The sequence below is a fragment of the Anser anser genome (assembly GCF_964211835.1).
Source record: "Anser anser genome assembly, chromosome: 3".
Lineage (NCBI taxonomy): Eukaryota > Metazoa > Chordata > Aves > Anseriformes > Anatidae > Anser > Anser anser.
This window is the reverse complement of record NC_139722.1, coordinates 66,852,406-66,871,847: the sequence shown is the minus strand read 5'-3', so window position 1 is coordinate 66,871,847 and position 19,442 is coordinate 66,852,406. Positions and strand designations below refer to the sequence as shown.

Here is a 19,442-nt window from a genome sequence, read left to right as displayed (position 1 = left end):
TGTTGTCAGCCAAACCAATGCTTCTTTCATTTTTTAAAAAACAAACAGAAAAACACCCTTTCTCTCTGAAGAGTAGTTGTATCTCATGTGACCGCTCTTGTCTTGTAGTGAATTGCTCTGTCTTCCTCATGTAAGGGCTGTCGTCATGCCTGAATCCCACTGTGTCCTTTGTAAAGTGTCTCCCACTCTTCCCTGCCCTAGGACATCAGTGGTGGGGTTCTTTTGGCATCGTTAAACGACAAGTTATGTTTGGGGACTGTGACCAGTATTGTTCATGTTTGTAAGTGTCTTTCAAATTTTCAAATAAAGATTTTGGTATTAGAAGTGGAATATACAATGATAACTCAGTATGTATAATACATAACGTAAATGGAATAGCCCATGTATCTTGGTCAGATAGCTATTGAAATCACGCTCCCTTAGATCTGAGAGGAGATAAGGTATCACGGAAAACACTGGTTAAATAACAAGAGAAAATAGTATTTTTTCTATTATTTTAGAAGAGGCAAAGTTGAATCCACAGATACTTTGGAGAAGGTGATTTGTTTGGTTCTTTTGGCTGGTAGAAGCAGTGGTGGTACTGAGTTTACAAGTGGGTGTAAATGTTTTCTACTTCTGCTTATAGCGGGGATGCTGAGTTTATGCCTCCTTTAACACAAAACACTGAAAAGAGGAGTAGGTAATAGAAAAAGTTTGCCAGCTACTATCTGTAGGCAGCGTAGACTTTTCTGCATCTTACCTTAATGGTGGGACCGTCAGTGTAAAGACTGGGAGTGAAATCTTGGCCCTGTTGAAATCATTAGCAAACCTTCCAACAGGTGCATTAATGTGCTCACAAGGCACATAATAGGCGAGGACTCTTATGAAATGCTCTGTTCTTACAAAGCCTGGTACATGTGCAAATGAATCTGATACTGACATAAGATAGGCACTATAATAAAGGGGTTATAAATTATAATATTATTGCAGACTGAAGCAAAGAACAAGACTGAGGTATTTTGAGGAACTGCAGATCTATGCAAAGTTTACATGAAATGCAGCAAGTTGAAAAGGAGGTGCAGAGGCAGAAGGAAAATGCGGAATCCACTCAGACTTGCCTGGCAGAATATGGCAGTAAAAATTAGGATATGCAAACTAAATTGGCAAAAATGTGCGTATTTCTGTAAAGGAAAGGAAATAAATGGATATTGATAACTGCAATGACACTAAAACCAGAAAGTAATTAAAACTTTCTGATATAGTATGTGATAGAATTAAGTAAAGGCATGGGAGATGTGAGAATGTACACAGCATCCCTTCATGATAATATACGTCCACTGGGATTTGGAAAAATACAGCGCAGTTATAGCAACACTGTCATCTTTGAAAAGTGTTAGAGTGGGTGTGGAGGGGTTGGTTGTTGATCCCTACAACACGCAGAGGTTGATACTGGTCGTAATGATCCTGCCACCGAAAACTTGTCTTTGAACATTGTTGGAACTAATGTTAGAAAAAAGATACTTGAACTTGTAAATGCTAAAGGAACCTTCATATAGGATTCTAATACATATTTCTTAGCTTTTCAGATCACTGTGGATGAAACTTTCTATAAAAATAAAACTTTTAAAGAGTGCTAAAGCTGAAAATTGAGCATGCGTTAAAGTTAGAAAAAGTTATAATTAAACTTTTACCTCCACTGTACAGGACACGCAGTACTCAGGGAGCAGCTGTTTTCTTCTGTTAAGTGTATGGCTCCAGGTCTTTCTTACCATGCACTGTTCTGAAGACAACAATTTTTTTTTTTTAAGAGAGTTTTCTATGGTATTGATCACAGTCATATTAAATTCTAAAATCACTTCTCTAGTGAAGAAGTAATGATTTTTTTTCATTTTTACAGTTGGGAAACTGAGGCACTACTGAAGGAAGTTTGAGTAGCCTGTTTATGATGGCTGTAGGTCAAATTTTCTGCAACATACAGCTCTTCAAAAGCACATATCAAATTCAAAAGTAGCTGCAGTTATATGAAGCATTTCTGCAAATTAAATTGCATGACTCCAAGCGAGAAAATGATGCACTAAACTGCTACATTTTGAAAATTTGTTGTTTTAATAATTTACTCAACACTAGGTAAAAACTGTGGCAGATGGAGGGGTAGAATCCACTTTTGGCTGAGCAGCATACGACCACCTTAATCAGCTTTCCTCATCCCACCGTTTTCTGCTTTGTTTGCTACCCATCTTCTAACTTGTATAATAAATGTTGCGTCTGGTCCTGTAGCATGCAACAGCCCCCTTCCCTGCACTGCTGCTGACCCGTCCCTCGAGCAGACCCATCCGGTGACCATCCTCCGTGAAGGAAACAGGAGAAATACTGAGGGAAAACTTGCTTCCAACAGTTCTTAACTCAGTACACGACTCCGCAATGATAAAGTTTCTTAAAGCTGGGGGAGAGGGAGGCGGCGTTGTGAGTTACTTGGTTTTGTTAGGCCATGCAGAAATATGTTGACAGCCACTGGTAGGTGTCTTCACCTGGACCTGCAGCGCACAGACGGTCACGAGTTCATCTGGATGGAGTCAGTAAGAGCAGTGGCAGGTTGCCACACCCCGTGGGGACCGACCAGTGCATGGATAAGATGTGCATCCTCGCTGGGTTGTTTGTAGGAGTTCTTTGATGCTAGGAGATTGCTGAGACTTCACTTATACTTAGGTTTCGTTCCACTTTTTTTCTTTCTTGTGGTATGTACAATAAAGTGTTCTCAGCTGCGGTGCAGGCCTCCCTGTCGGTGTGTGAGTGTGCTTCAGGTGGGCGCAGTGCCGAGTTAGGCTTAGTGTCTCCCGCAGGACCACCTGCCTCCTCGTGCTGCTCAGGAGAACAAAGTGGGGTGAAGCGGGCCATGCTTCTCGGCTGTGGCTTTGGATCATGTTACTTAATGCCACAGTCTTACTTCACCAGTCCTAAACATGGTCAGAGGACTTTACTGTACTGCTTCTTACTGTTTCCCTGGGGTCTTGGAGGGTGGAGGGAACAATCAGCACTGGCAAGCAGGAGTGGTTCTCTCTGGCTTGTCCCAGCCGTTTGCCTGGTCCTGTCTATCGCTTTCATCTTCAGTATCTCCAGTCCTTGATCCTGGTGCATTGCTTGCAGTGTGCACAGTAAGTTCTGAGTGTGCCCAGGTCCCTTCTTGGCCGTGTCCCTTGTTAGCCATATGCAGTGACCGCAGCCCCTTTGGTTTCAGGAGGGATCAGCAGCAGCTCAGGCTCTTCAGGCCTCCACCTTTCTGAGCCTTCACATCACCCGAGGGCAAGAGGGGCAGCTCTCCTGGAGAGCACAAGGAGGAGCAGGAGCTGAAGAGGCAGCAGCGGGTTAGGGAGAAGAAAGCAGGGAAGAACGAAATGTCAGGGAGGCTTACCCTCCAAACCAACTAATGAACAAACAGAAGACCTCCACCGCTTGGAGGTCACTAGTCCAGTGGACAGAGTCTCTTCAGCCTCTATCCATTTAACCTCCTGACCTTGTTTCCTCTTTCCTTCAGCTCTTCCTGTCCCAGTTCTCTCTCCTCCGCTTTTTTTTAACCCATTGTCCTTTCTTTGGCAAATTTCAGGCCACCTTCTTATACCTTGCAGCTCCTTTGATCTGGTCTTGCTGTGTTCTGTGCACCTTGCACTCTCCGGTTTCCTCCTCCTCCTCCTCCACTCCTATGGATCGCGTGGAATTCAGGGGTTCATAGGGATACAAGTTTTATATTTCCTTAAAATCCATTGTCACCCTGGCAAATTAAAATTGTCTACCCCAAAACATGGTATTCGAGAGGTATTTTTAAGTATTTTATGTAAGAACATAAGCAATGTATTCTTCTGTGACCTCATTCTAAGACATCGCTGAACTGTTTCAGCTGAATTTTCCAGAGAATTTCAGCCTCAGGCATACATATGGCCTGGAAAATTTCAGCCTAAATACTTGAAGTTTGGCGAAGTCTATACCCACCTGAAAATAGTCTTCATAATGGAAAGAAAATGTCAGACTATTTTAGCTGTAATTATCTGCATTGTTCATGGTACTATTTAAGTATTGGATGGGGAGTGGAAAATGTTACATTCAAAATTAATTAAAATTAAATTTGACTAAATTTGTTATAGGAAGTGAGACCTGGAAACAATACACTGAAACAGAAGATGGTGGCAATTAGCAGGGATGTTGGGCTTCATAAGAATCTCATGAAGGAAACCCAAAACTTGCTTTAAACAAGGATTTATATTTGAGGAGAGGAATACAACAGGTGGTACCCAGAATGAACATGGAAACGCTGAAATAAACACAGAGAAACTATCTTGGTCTACAGAAGGGTAATTTAAGTTGTCCCTTGGGAACATGTCAGAAGGTATCTCCAGTTCATCCACTAAACTTTTACGTCTGTCTGCTCTCAGTTAAAAGTTTGAGATGCACAATGGCCTAATAAAAATAAAATAAAAGATGTGTTAGTAGAGGTCAGGCGGCCTAAAGTGGTTGGGGAACCATGGAATTTGAGAAGTATGAAATATAAATAATATGTTACCCAGAGACATTTAGTGGTGAAAAATAGAAAGTTCTGATCTGGCCACAAAAAAAGGCAAATAATAAAGTGGATAATTGCTGAGTAATACTCACCCCCAATTAGAAGTGAATGTGCAATTCTCTATGGTGGGAAAAAAAAAAAAAAGGGTGGGTGCAGTCCACTTCTGAAGTGAATAGAGGTGTCATGTGAGAATGAGGTTATAATTTCCACCTGTGCAGGTGTAGTATGGCAACATTTGAGATACTATATTTGGTTTGGGTTATATTCCTAGCAAATAGGTGTTGGTAGAGATAAGGAAAGCTGGAGAAAACAGGGAGAAAGGTTTGAGTTACTCCCTTGCAAGGAATAAGTAGTGAGAACAATGTGTAACTGTTTGTTAAGCAGTGACTAGTTTAGGGGGGAAATACCTGTTTGTATTGGTGGGGGTGGGGGAGTGGAAGCATAGTGTTTTAGTAGTACAAACAGCAATAATGAAAAGAAACAGGGATAGGAGTGAGAAAGTAATTTATTGTCATAGTAACTATTACATCAGAACATAGCAGCTGAAAACGCCTTGTAGAAGTCACGTTACATTGGAGACTTTAAAATAAAGCTGGTCAGCAGTGCACTGTTGGAAAAAATGTACAAAATATGCCATAGGAAGGAATCCTGCTACTGGCGGGAAGGCAGACTGGTTGGATGAATTAATACACCTTTTTCTGGGGAGGGAAGGGGGGAAATCTCATTAAGATGAAACTGTGGTAGGCTTTTAAAAAAGGAAAAAAAACCACACATTTTTTCTTGTTTGAATACAACTGTTTGGCACTCAGGAATTAAAAAATGGGCATCATATTAACAATGCAGCGCTGCTACACTTGACAAAAGTATATTTTTTTCTGGTTCAGTTAGTCCTCAGTAATAAAATGTGAGAGTAATGCCACACAATGGTTGACACCCGTCCTGAAGCTGTTATGGTGTTTGGTAAGTCCTGCCAAGAAGTCTAAAAATAAATCTTCCATCCCTTGCTTCCCATCCCCCTCCATCAGTGATTTCAGTTTGGATTTTCTGAGGTCTGTTAAGGAGGCAAATAAATGCCTATGTACATTTTGGGTTATGACTTGCCTTATGATCTGGAAACTTACTAATGCATATGATAGTGATGTGAAGGCTCTGAGATAGTGCATTCTGTATGCATTGTACTTCTTGGAAACCTCCTTTTCTTTACACTTGCCCCTTTTTTCAGGGAAAGAAAATAGACATTTTCTCAAGGTTGAATGGTTTCCCATTACATGTATCTCTCTTGACAGACATGATTTGATGTGTGTTTACACGTTGAAGTCAATGTTGCTAATCAGTTTACAACAGTATACTTAATTATTTCTTAAGCTGGGATTTATTGGGTAATTATCATACCTGTCTTTGTAGGTGAGAGACAACGTCTAAACTTGAGTGCAAAGTTCATTTTATTTATTTATATTTGAACGTAAGTCCCAAACTCACCATTCAGAAACTCATGCAACTAATTACGGTACTTTGCCTGTTTGCATGCCACATTGATTTTTGATCATTTTGGGAGAAAGGTATAAAGTATTGAGCAAATGCCTGTATGACCTGTCTGCAATGAGTGTGACTGTTCTGACCTGTTTCTTCCAGTATCTCTAAACCTTTTATTTGCTTGCGTTCACTAACAGGGCAGTCCAATGGATCCAATGGTGATGAAGAGACCTCAGTTGTACGGCATGGGCAATAACCCTCACTCTCAGACGCAGCAGAGCAGCCCCTACCCCGGGCAGTCCTACGGCCCTCCCGGCCCCCAGCGCTACCCCGTGGGAATGCAGGGACGAGCCCCGGCCGCCATGGGAGGAATGCAGTATCCGCAGCAACAGGTTTGTGGAGGGTTTCGCTCTGTTGCTTGGGTTTCCCTTCTCTCCGACATTGTGGTAGTGCAGTGGGTGCAAGGGAAAAATTCAGAGATAAGTGTGTCTCTTCCAGAAGGAGGGTGGAGGACTGTTTCAAAAGTAAATACCTTGTGTTGACATCGTAAATGTTTTCCGAAACTGTGTACAGTCAGAAAAGAGGTTAGTTTGTTGCTGGTATCTTTTCGGAGGGAAATAGGTCAAACATCATCAGTTGTCTTTCTCGGTTGACATCACTTAGCCTTGTATATTTCTTTAATTTTTTTTAATTTTTTTTAATTTTATTTTTTTCCCCCTCACCAACTCTTTCAAAAATTATTCTGATTTTTTGGTACCGAGGACCATGTAAGAATCTCCTTTAATCTACTTGGATTTCACTGTTGATGTGATGCTCTTGTGCAGTTTTTTCCTGCACTTTCAAGAGAAGGTTAATTACAGTGTCCATACCATACATGCTAAGGAAGATACAGTAGGTTTCTAGAGTGGGACAGAAACGAATTTATCTAAAAGTTACATTGGCAAATTTTTCCTAGATTTTTTTTTTTTTTTTAGGATTGTGAGTGTAGGCAAAAGGAGCTCTGAGCTCTTTACTATGTTGTGAGCATAGCAAGCTAATAAGTTGGTGATTAATGGGAAGCAGCATTTTGTTTTGTGCAACTGACTAGTTGCAGCTCAGTTTCTTTCTAGGTCATTTATTGTTAAATGTAGAGAAGAAAAGAAGATTATGGACTCCCAGATAGGTGCCTGGCTAGTTCTAGTTATTTCTGTTAATTCTGTCTGCTGGTACAGGGTGTTCATCAGGTGGTCAGTTAGCTAGTAATTTCAAATACACTAGTTGAGTGACTATTACCTTTATCAAGAGTTCTCATTTTTGTTCTTTTCTGTTGTTAAATAGATATTTAGTCGTAAGGAAGTGGTCATTTCATTTAGAAATATCAAACAGTAGACGTGGTTCTCACTTCAGACAGCGCAGCGTTTTGTCAGTCGTAAAGGAGGAGAAACTGGTAAAAGGAGGCCGTAGCCAAACTAAAGTTATTAAAACATATTTTTAATTTTAAAATGAGTTATTCTGCGTTATGTGGAGATGAGTGTTGAATTTTCACTTCATTTGCTAATTGCTTGATAATTGTAAATTATCCGTCAGCAGGCAGTGACCTGGCACAGCGATTGGCTGCGGGCCCTATCTGTCTTCTAACGGCATTAATGTAATTGGCCGAGCAGCAGCACGGTTCTGAGCACTAATGCTCTTCGGGGGGGAAAAAGTGAGAGGATAATTATGACATTGAATTTTTATTGAACGGACATCACCACCTAGGCATGATTTTGTTTTGGACAGCCTCCAAAGCTTCGCGTGTTTGGTTTGTGAACCTCTAATGATCTGAATCCAGTTCTTTTCATATTGCTCATATATTACCACCTTTCTACAAAGGATTAAAATGCAGGAATGCAGGTTTGTAAATTGAATTGCCAACTTACCAGCTGAGTGGTAAGTTGTCTTTGGCACAGGATGCCACAGTTTGATTCCTGGCTGGATTTTTACTCCTGTGACATGAATATTAAATAAGGAGAGCCTAGCTTTGCCTGTTAAAATTGGCTGCATAGTATGTGCCTACTTCTAGATATAATATATATAAAAAATAATCTTGCCAAAAGTTTCAGAAGATGAATCTCAGCACTTTCTGAAAATGGGAGTCCTTCACAGTGTCACATTGAATTAATGAAAACCACAAGACACTTCCAAAAGCTTGATTGGTTAAATCATCCTGGGCCCTTAACATACACCTTCTTTGGTTTTAAGTGTGGTGCAAAAAGGGCATTGGGTAGGTGGGTTATGAGGGCGGAAAGCTGCACTGTAGGAAGGGAGGGAAACATTTCTGAGGGAGGTTGTTCTTATTTTAAGTTATAGCTTGCTGTTTTCCAGAGCTAGCTGAGGGTGTCAGTTCCGTTTCCGTGGATGGAACGAGCAGGCGTTTTGTTAGGCTGTAAAGATATTTGAATCTTGAAGAAGACCTTGAAATGTTAAGTCTAGCTCTTTGTCAGTCAGCGCTGTGGCTTGAGGTTGGAGCTATGGGACTTGACGGATTTTAACTTGCAGGCTCTGCTATAGGATGCTGCAGGTGGACAAACAGAAATGGAAAAACATCACCCTAATGATCCACCTGAAATTAATGAAAATGAAGGTAATTGCCAAGATGTAGGTAGCTGGTGGGGCCATGCTGCAGCAGGGAATAGCGTATTCCTATTGGAAGCCCTTCATTGCAGCCTGCCAGCCAGAGGTGGAGGAGAGACATGTCGGGAGGGAGTCCTCCGACATCAGAACGTTTAGAGAGTGGAAAAGATGAAATGTTGTCATTCTGCCTATCCGCAGCATGGGTGTTGAGCATAGCTTGCTAACCTGTTGAAAAAGTGGTCTCTATATAATGCAGCAGACATCTTCTTCAGACTTCTGTTTGTCGTAGGCATGCTTGATAATAAAAATTTTGAAATAAAACCCCAAACTTCCTTAGAATTCTGTGCGGAAATGCCAGGATGTTGAAGGAAGTGCAGAAAGTACAGGTTGGATATGTTCTGTGAAATGGCTACAGCGTTTTGTCTGATATTAAGGGCATGTCCAGTTAATTCAGTATGAGTTAAATATGTAAAGAATTTGGACTGATTTCAGTAAAATTGTCTTCATGGGTTAGGATATTAAAGATGCAAATGATTTTGTAAAGTGTACCTGCATAAAAAGGGAAGTATAAGAGGGGAAGCTATTACTAGAAGCATCATATGCTTTATTTGTAGGGTTGCAGACTTGATAGTTCATCTCTCTTTTGTCAGTAGGCAATAGATGTTGTCGATGAATTACTTAACAAAGATGATTTCTGAACGTTGTTAGGAAGGTTAGGTTTTCTTTGCTTTCCCTCAGTTCAGTGGGAGGAGAGGGAAAGGAGGCAAGGCAAACCCAGCAGCAAGTTCACCTGTGTCTAGGTCGTGAGTTTTCAACATGATTGAAACACAAGTTGCAGCAAGGCCAGTGTTTGCATCCCAGGGTTTTAAAATGCTGGTCTTGCCTGTGAATCTTAATACTGCTACTTCACGTACTCTCCCTTCTGGTTTGCATAGGAGGAATGCAATTTTGGGATTACTAGCACTCCTTTCCCAGGGCATCAGGGAGATTACAGTATGTATGTGAAAACAGAAAACAAACACATACTTTCGGGTTTGACTTTCATTTTCTAAGCTCTCGGATCATAGAATCACAGAATGGTTTGGGTTGGAAGGGACCTTAAGGACCACCGAGTTACAGCCCCCCAGCCGTGGGCAGGGACACCACCCGCTAGATCAGGTTGCCCAGGGCATCATCCAACCTGGTCCTGAACACCTCCGGGGATGGGGGATCCACAGCTTCCCTGGGCAGCCTGTGCCAGGGCTTCACCACCCTCTGAGTGAAGAGTTTCTTCCTAACATCTGATCTAAATGCCCCTTCTTTTAGTTTGGAGCCATTCCCCCTTGTCGTGTCTTTGTATGCCTGAGCAAAAAGTTGCTCTCCATCTTTTTTTATAAGCCCCCTTTAAGTATTGAAAAGCTGCAATAAGGTCACTCCAGAGCCTTGTCTTCTTCAGGCTGAATAGCCCCAGCTTTCTCATACTTTCTTCAGATGCTTCTTGGAATTGCAAAGAGTGATGTCAAAATTAAGAAGACTAATATGCAGCGATACTTAGCAACTTCACACTTCAGGCGTAGTTCTGCAATATATTTCACTGTAGTGTGAATATTAAGATCTGATTAAAAAAAAAAAACACAATAATTTCCTTTTCATTTAGCCACTTATTTCCCCTCCCCGCCTTTTGGACCTTCACCAAGTCAGTTGTGATGCCCTAATCAGTTTTCCAATTTTGATTCTGATGCCCTTTCAAGGTGTTTCTGTGCTGTGGAAAGCGTTCTGATACTTTGTAAAAAACACTTGCATTAAAACTGAGAGTATCTACTAAAAGAAGGTTTTTCTGTCATTGTCTGATGTTGCGTTTTCAGGTTAACAGCATGTAATAATTTAGTTTGTGCTGAATGCCATTAAGCTTAAAAATCAGCTCCTTGTAATACGCTATATGTGTAGGTTTTGGAAGTTTGTAGCAAAGTCTGAAGGCCTGGATTTATGAGTATGTTTGAAAGGATTGAATGGTATGATGTGGCTGTTTAATCAGATGATCATTGCCTAATTGATTTTTTTAGGATGCATTAAAAATTCTTGTGTACTTGATGGACTGGAACAACAACTCGTTGTGTAAATAGGATCATGTTGCTATAACGCATGGTAAATTCCTTTATGAAGGATAGTTGCATGGATATGTACAATAGCCATTTCTAATAGCTGTTTAAAATGCAGTATTTCAGTACTTTTTCACTTCAGTACTCATCATGCACTCGTCTAAGAGCCTTGAGCCTGCTAGCACTAATTCAGTTATGAGGTTTGAGCCTCAGTCTGTTCTTTCTTTTTCACTATATAAGTACTGTAGAGTGCAACTGTGCTAGTCACTTGTCCCTTTCACATTTCTTGTATTCTCGATTTGCAGAACGCAGAAATGAATATTGTCAATGTTCTCAGTTTTAAAAGTGGAACTGTAAATATTCAGAGAAATAATTTTTCTCTATCTTTTTTTTTTGTACATTTTTGAGGATTAAGTAAGGAAAATTTGCTGGTTTTTTTGTTTGTTTGTTTTTAAGGTCTTATATGACAGATTTCAGCTAGGAGTAACTTTTTTTTAAAGGTGCAGAGAAGTTACAAAACCTCTGGGAATGTGCTGCAAGGATTTATTGTAATGGAAACTGCAACTCAACCAGAACTATAGAAGCACCAATGTGATTACCTCATTTAGGAAAGGGTTTACAGTCCTCATATTGGGTAATGTCCCAGATTGGAAATGTCGAATTTACGCCAAGGAAATCAATTGGCTATTGGCTTGGCAGGTAGTTTTAAAGCTAGCAAGCACAAATGTGTTTACTATTGGGTGGCTGGTTGTGTGCGTTATTTTCTGAAATAATTTTAATTCTAGAAGGTTGAAATATGCAAAGAAATTGAGGCTGACTGTAAAGTTTTGCTGTGAACTATTAACTGAAATGTAGTGCATGTATACGGTGAGTGCTAGTCAAGTGGTATGTTTGTTGTCTTGTGTGTATGCAATTGCCTTCACCTGCTGGAGAATATTGAATAGATTGCAGTTTTTTGTGCTCCCGAGCAGCTTTTAGCACAGATGATGTTGTTATTGGTTAAGGGAGTAGATATACGAAATAAGCAGAGTTTTCATTTCTTAGCCTATTTATTTTGCAAGGGCAGAGAATGAATCAATATGACTGATTCTTAAAAAGAACTGGCGGAGGACAAAGCATTGAGACGTGTTGCCGTTTCGTAAAGACCGAAAGATGCACTTCATACATGCACATAAAAAGAAATTGTGAAGCTTTGATCATCACATGCTTCAGAATGTTTTTTCCCCAGGATTTTTGTTTGATTTGCCTTGGGTGTGTTTTGTTTATTTTGTTTTGCATTTTTCCTGGACATTTAGTTGGAGCTCTGATTATTAGCTTGTGGGCCTTCTTTAGTAGCAAGCAAAAGTTGAAAATCTTAAAGGTGAATCTTTTCCCAGTTTTCTCTTCCATTAAAAACATACTTTGAATGAAAATAATTTCTCAGAATACTTTATTTGAATGATGTGTCTGCTGTTCTGTCAAACTGCTACAAACTGCCAGCAAAAAAGCTGTAGTTGAAATAAGTAGAAGAAATACTTCCTGGAGAGCGTAAAGTTTGAGTCCTTCCTTTTATGAATCAGAAAAAGGGGACAAGAAGTCACAGCGATTTGTCTTCCTTGTAAGGTCATCTTTAAGAATGGATCTTTTGATGGTCAAGTGTTAATAACTGCAAAGAAAAGTTGGTGCTCTTTGTCATGTAAAGAAATGGGGTTTTTAAATTTCAGATTTCAGAAAATGCTAAATAGTGTGCTTGTGCAGACTGTAGGAAAATGTTTAGTATGGTTCTTTCTTTTCGGTATACTAAGCCTCATTGACTAAATTGAAAAAAAGGCTGCTACTTTAGTTCATGGCAGGATAAGGCTTTATGTTGTATTGTCTCCGTTAGAATTATCCCTTTCATTGAGTGTAATTCACTCTATAGAGAGAGGTGAGCACAGATTACAGATAATCACAGAATCAAATTTGACATAAGTTTCAGGTCTTTATGGTAGCTTAGCTCTTCATCTTAATGCTGGTCATCTGAGATTGTTTACCGAAGGAAAATCCCTAAAGTAGTGGAATTGCATTATTATGGTAAATAGAAACATTTCAGTAGCTTCTATCATTTCTTTGAAACGGTGCTTAAAAAAAAGTAGGATGAAAAGGGAAAAGAACTGATTCTTCAACTGGTGATAGGCTGCTCGGAAATGAGACAGGGTTGACGTTTTTATCTGTTCACTTACTGATGTTCAGTAAATGCTAATTTTTATATCTGTCCTGGAGTAAGCGGCAGCCTACATTTGTATAGAAAGTGTGTAAGAACCATCAACATACTATGCCAAACAAGAAATTATTTTCGTTACTGCTAAATGATGGTACTTTGTGTTGAATACTTAATAGCTATAACCACATATGCAAAGCCCACGGGTTGCTGTTAAGGAAGCAGCAGTTATTCTGATGTTGAGAACTTTGTTTAGGAGAAGTATTAGCTGTCAGCCTAAATTGGAGTTAGGTAGGAAATAGATTTTGGTGATTAGAAGTGGAGAACAGAGGGTCATTCGCTGCTTTGCTAGGAAGATACAAAATCGTTTACTTGTGAACAGCTCATTTTACATGGAAGCACAGGACGGGAGTTTATTTACATTTGAAGTTAAATAAGCATCATGCTTTAAGAAAACTCTGCTTCATTGCGCAATTCAACAGCTGCCATGCAGTGACTATGCCAGGAAGGTTTTAAAGTGTAGGTAAGGAATAATTAACTGTTACTCTTAATATTATATTTATAGTAGTTTTCTGTTAATAATATTCATCAAAGACTAATTGGCACTCCAAACTACCAAAATTACATCCAGACCCATCACGCACACGTTAAGATTTTTGGAACCATACTTTCTGTAATGTCCCTGGGGGGCAGTTCAGGTTTTTTTTGCCCTTTTTTTTTTTTTTTTTTAAGTCTTCATATAAGTTTCACAGAAGATATTATCAATTGCCCGTAAATTTGAACTTGCTTAGAGGATGCAAGGGAGGCAATAGAATTTGCTTTTTTAAAAAACAGGGAGTGTGTTTCCCACAGCTGAAAATAGGGCTAAAGATAAGAAGGTGAAACCTGCCTGAAGTTGATGGGAAATCTGCTGTGACTTCAGCAGAGCCCATGATTTCACTGAAGGGCTATGGGGTTGTTGTCTGAATTGTCTTCAGCTGATGGCAATGTAGGCAGAATCGTCTTTTTAAGTCAGTTAAACAATTTCAGACTGAAACAGGTCAGTATCCTTCACTTTGGTGACTTTGGGACAGTCAGGTAGCTTTCATGGGAGGATAGACCTTTCAGAAATATCAGATATTTCAGGAGCTCACAACTAGGCTCTCATCGCTACCAGCAGCTTAAAAAAAAAAAAAAAAAAAAAAGGTTAGGTTTAGCTTCAGCCAAAGTTTCACAGTAGTATTTAAAAAGTTGCAAGAAATGGAAAACGTTTTCCATGCCTTTTTCTTTAAAGTCAGTCTTAAATGACATGGGTCCCATGCAGTGCAATCAAAGCGGGCTCAGTGACCTGCTTCAGTGCTGTATGTTTTTTCACCTAAAACATTAAGGTTTTTTTGTGGGGATAAATGAATTATAAAATCTCTTACAAAGAAAAGAATTTTAAATATGTTTTAAACCACATTTTCCTTAGGTCACTTTTTCTAAAACCAGTTGTATTGCTCCTTATGACTATATTAACTGGAGGCATATAAAGATCCTAATGTAAATACTTTAATCTTCTGGTCTTTTATTGTTTTTCAAGAACAATGAAAAAAAGGTTTGAGAACTTAAGGAATAACTTCAATGTACAGCTCATTCAATTTTTGTAGGCTTTTATTCATATGTTACCTCATGTGACCCCATTTTTTGGTGCCTCTCTACTACTTATGCATTTTATTCATTGCTTTGCCTGGAATAGAACAAATGTGTTAAATGCTTGTATTCTAGCTGTAAGTGTTTGATCTCTGAATCTTATAAAGCATTTTGGGGGTGGGGAAGAGAAGTGAGGAGGAAATCAGTGTCTGTTTTATTTCTTTGTGTGCTCCATCCTTTTCTTCCTCTTCTGAATATTGTCACTTAATGCTTTTTTGCATTTGTGTGTTAAGAACAAACACGTAACAGGTAATGCAGTGACTGGACAATATTAAAAAGCGTATTTGAATCTTATATTGAAATATGCCTTTGGGAAAGTGAGTGAATTTGGCTTTGTTGTATATGTCAAAGGGACAAATTGCTCTTGTTATTAGTATGTTTCACAAAGCAGTGATGGAGAGATTTCTGCTTATTTCTTGGCAAACTGTAATATAGCATGTCTTTTGAGACAAGAATCCAATCAAAATAAACAAGGTTTATATGGCCACTCAGGGAAGATGTTGTTTTAATTATAGAAGTGACATTACTTATCTTGACTCTATGTACACGTGTGTTTTACAGACCCGATTGGCAAATGCGTGTTTTATAGGACAGGTTAGCAAAACTGCCTCGTTCTTTGCACTGGGTTACCTCTGTGCCTGAGACGTTTCGCTCTGCGCATGTGGTCTTTAGTAAAAATAAGTAGGTGAGGATTGATGCCAAAAACACATTGAATCTGTGCGTAGAGAAAGCAAGTGAGGTTCCTCAGAAAGCACCTCTGCTGCTTTGGAGCTCCTGTTCCCCCTTTTCAGGAGTGCCGCTGTGCGTCTCTGCTCTTGCTTCTAGCTTTCTCTCTGTCAGCATGAAATTTGGTATCTTTCGAACTCTTCCAACTTACTGGAGAGTATTTAAAAGGACAGACACAAATTGACTGGTTTCTGTTTTTTTCATTGGTTTCATTTTATTGCTGGTTGGCAAAACCGAAGAGTATCAGAGGCCAAGATATCCCTCTACAGAGTTGGGAAGTGTGTACTTAATAGATTTATGGTCGTTTTATGTTTGGAAAGTTGTCCTAGGAAGGAAGCTATTATTTTTACTTCAACCTTAAGTTCTGCAGAAAGTGATACTTCAGACTTTGTGCTCACCAAGGAGAAAGTCATATCTGATGTTAGAGAGCACGCAGGTGGGTTTTCAGCTGTCCAAGGTGATGCTGTGAAAAAAAAATCCCATGTATCCTTCTCAAATTGAAGATTAAGGTTTATGACCTGAGTAAATGTTGAAGAGTAGATTCAGAAAATGCCAAGACTGTGTGGATACTTGGCCTTTCTTTTTTGATTTTTTTTTTTTACATTACAGGAAAAAGAATGTTTTCTAACATTGCTTTAGGCCTATAACTCAGGGGTTACAAGAGGAATATAACCATAAAAAGTAATTGAAGAATATCCAGGGAAAGATTATATATACTTGTGTTGGCTTTTCTTTGTTCTTTCTCTCTCATATTGTCATCTCATTTTTGTCCTTCACATATATAAGTAACTAAAAATACGTTCTTATTCTTGGCATGCATTACGATCCTGTATGGCAAAATAAAAATCTGACTAAATATCACAGCCCTGTGTACATATAAGTTGCTCTGTTTTTACTGGAATTCCTGCAGACAAATCTAAAGCAACTCAAACTTCTGCATTCTGTAAAACTGGTTTAAAAAAACAGCCCAAAGGATAAAAACTAGTTATTGTTAAGGAACCTTGTTGTAAGACTGTTTATAAGAATGTGGAAAGATGCACACTGCATGTAATGTTTTACTTAGTGAAGAAAACAAGTTTTTACTTGAAAAGATTGTGTCTACGTATAAGAGAAAACTATTCAACTTGCATCCATAGGCAGAATTCTTGTGTGTAATAAATTCAAGTGTTCTCAAGATTCTTATATATATTTGCTGAAAGAAAGGACAAAAAATTTTGGCACTTGTTAATCCTGTAGTAATAAAATGCTATAAATGATAGCTCTTTATTGCATTGTGGTTTTCTTAGGTACTTTTTATTGTCTCAGATGCAAAATTTCACTAGATAGTACTGAAAATGGCAAACAGTCTCTGAAAAGGGGGGGTGCTAGGTCTTAAATGGCAGAGTTTGGTAAAAATGGAAAGGACAAGACCACCAGTAGGTAAGCAGTATCAGCAGCACTATCGCTGATAACGTAAGGAGTGATTATCCGCTCCATGCATGTCAATAAAAATGCAGGAGAACACCTTTCTTGACATGGGGGTTGCTGAAACATCAGTGCTGTCTCTTTTTGTAATACTCTTGTGGATGTTTTTGCACAAAGTGGTATCTGTCAGAGCTTGAAATACTCTTGCGCAGTTCCCTTTGAACAGGTAGCTCAGGACAAGTTCTAGCACATAGTTACTTGACATGGGGCCGCCTACTGCGGGGAAGGAATGTCTTGCTTACATACATCCGAGCTGATGTGCTAAGAACTTTGCCAGTCACTCTGCTGTTTACATATTGGGCTGTAAATAATTACTGAACTTCCATTTTGAATCGCTGCTTTCTTCTTTTTTTCCCTCCTCCCGTTAAGGGAAGACAATAGCAGTGGGAAATACTGAGGATGCTTGTAACAGTTTGTGATTAGCCTGGAGATATTTTTATGGTGAATCTAACGTAAATCTGCACATTTCTATTGTATGCTGTCTTTGTTTTTGAAATGCACTGTTTACTCTCCCTATGTTGTTTTCAGTAGTACTGTTCATCTAGTAATACACGTGGTGTGGAGTATGTCAAATTGCAGTTGAAAACAAATATTGTGAATGACTCACCTAAAGGATGCGGTAAGAGTGCTAAGATTGAATATTTTTCCTTAGAGATACCTTTCTTTGGTATTTTCATACACTCGGCGATAGATTGTCACTGGTATTTGAACAGTGGCTTTATTCAAAGCGTAGTCTTGTTTCTGCTCGCTTGTGGAGTTCTTTATCTATGCTGTTAGTGTCTTGTTTTGCAAATTGAGATATTCAGACCCTGGAATGTGATATTTTGTGAAAATCCCAGTTGTGCTGAAAAAGGCAGAATGAATTGGGTGATGGAGACCCTTGAAAGGACGTGAATTCACTCTTGTCCCATAATTTTTCCTACAGTTGAAGTCAGTGTAACTGCTTATGGGAGTAAGCGAGGTACAACTGTGTTTTTGTGCCATTATCTTGATGGATTTTTTCTTTTTTTTTCTTCTTTTTTTTAAGTTTCCCTGTTTGGGGCAACTTTATCTGTGTGGCTGCAGGTGAAATTAGCCTTGCAAATACATTTATCAGCTGAGGCATTAGTGTACTTCTTTGCCCTTATTGCAATGTTAATATCGTTAGTTACACTATACTTGCTCATGGAGAAAAAAACCATATGAATCACGGAAGCCTGCAGCATTATTCTGCACAGTTGTTGTGGACACGTGGTCAGGCTTCTGTTTGCTGTCCCCCCTCTGTGAGGAACCGGTGTCACTGGGGGGGGACAACCCGTTTGTGCTTGGGAATGCCACCACTTGTCCATTGGTTTCCAAGACCTTGAGTGAAATTCGTCTGAGGTTGTGCGGTCCTTGTCAATTTTGCCCTCACGGCTGCGGTACATCTAGATATACAGGAGGCTTTCTGCATTCACAGGCAGCCAGGGGAGAGGCTACTGCTGCCCCCTCTCCCTCTGGCAAGCCGTTCGCAGAGTAACTTAGCGAAAATACCCTGGTGGTTATCAGCTGGTCTGCCTCAAGGGGCTACATGTCTCCCTTCCAGGTGTGAGGCATCGAGGTAATGCAGTGACAGTAGGCCGAGGAAAAATCTAAGCCTGTGTTACAGAAAGTGTATCTGGATGCAGAGATAAAACGGTGGTTGCTTTGTTGGGGCCACATTTTCGTACCTATTCAGAAAAAGAACTACCATGTGAAGGTAAGTGTGCAAATGTAAATCTTAAGGCAAGCAAATAAAAAGTTGATAATCCTCCTGAGTGAAGCTGGTGACGGTACATGACTGTCTTGATGCTGCAGTTCAATGTCTTCATCTGGACTGGAAACCTTTAGACATCTCACTTTAACACCGATTTAGAGTCTTAGATCTGAGACTGTGTGGAATATTGAGGCAAGGACTTCTTTTGTCTGGTACAGAAAAGTGAGGGAATGCATCAGAGAAATTTCAAGGTAAAAGAATTAAGTGGATGAAATCCATGTTGTGGGATAGGACGGCTTTGTTGGAGCTGAACTGCTTAAATGGCTCCACTGGCTGGAAAATAAACTGAGACAGGCTTTTTCTGGCCCAAGGAGAGGAAGGTATGGGTCACACTTTAGAACTGGTGAGATTCCCAGATGATGATGTCCAAGAGACAGTTCCGAGTCTCAGAACTTTACACAAGATAGAAAATGTACTTTTCCCATTAGGTGCACGAAACTTAGGCAACAACCCCCTACCACCAGAAGTCACTTCTGTCTTTTGACTTCTTTTTGGAAGAATTCATGTTATGTAAGGTAGGTTATGATGCCAGTTGCCAGGAGGCCACAGCCTTTAGAAAGTCTCTTTATCCAGTTGATGTGTCTGAAGAAACTTCCTTTCCATTAAGCAAAACAGAAGCAAAGGTGAAAGTTTCTGGAATTGACCTGCTGATATGGTAGACCATAAAACATAGAAAGTTTGGGGGTTTGGGGGAAACAAGTTATCGTCTGTGAAGAGAGGGGAGTGTGCTGGGCTGAGCTGCTTCCCATAGATGAACCAATTTGCTGAGGCCAGGGCAGGTGGAAGGACTCCAAGCTAGAGCAATAAGGGTGGAGGGTAAAACTAAAGCAACAGGTAAGCATACGTGGAAATCTACATCATGGCCTTGTGAGCAAAAGTGATCACAACTATTTAATTGCCTATACTCGTAATGCTGGCAGCAAGGGTAATAAACAAGAGGAAGAGAAATTTCTT

General features: G+C 39.7%; 1 protein-coding gene across 6 annotated transcripts in view; it reads left to right on the top strand.

The window, feature by feature from the left end:
- Nucleotides 1-19,442, top strand: part of ARID1B (AT-rich interaction domain 1B) — a 327,483-nt gene that overhangs the window by 27,605 nt on the left and 280,436 nt on the right. For all 6 annotated transcript variants that reach the window (XM_083829046.1, XM_083829044.1, XM_083829042.1 and 3 more), the window contains exon 2: nt 6,202-6,396. In XM_083829046.1, the coding sequence (XP_083685172.1) occupies nt 6,202-6,396 (195 nt within the window). The remainder of the gene's footprint in view (nt 1-6,201; nt 6,397-19,442) is intronic.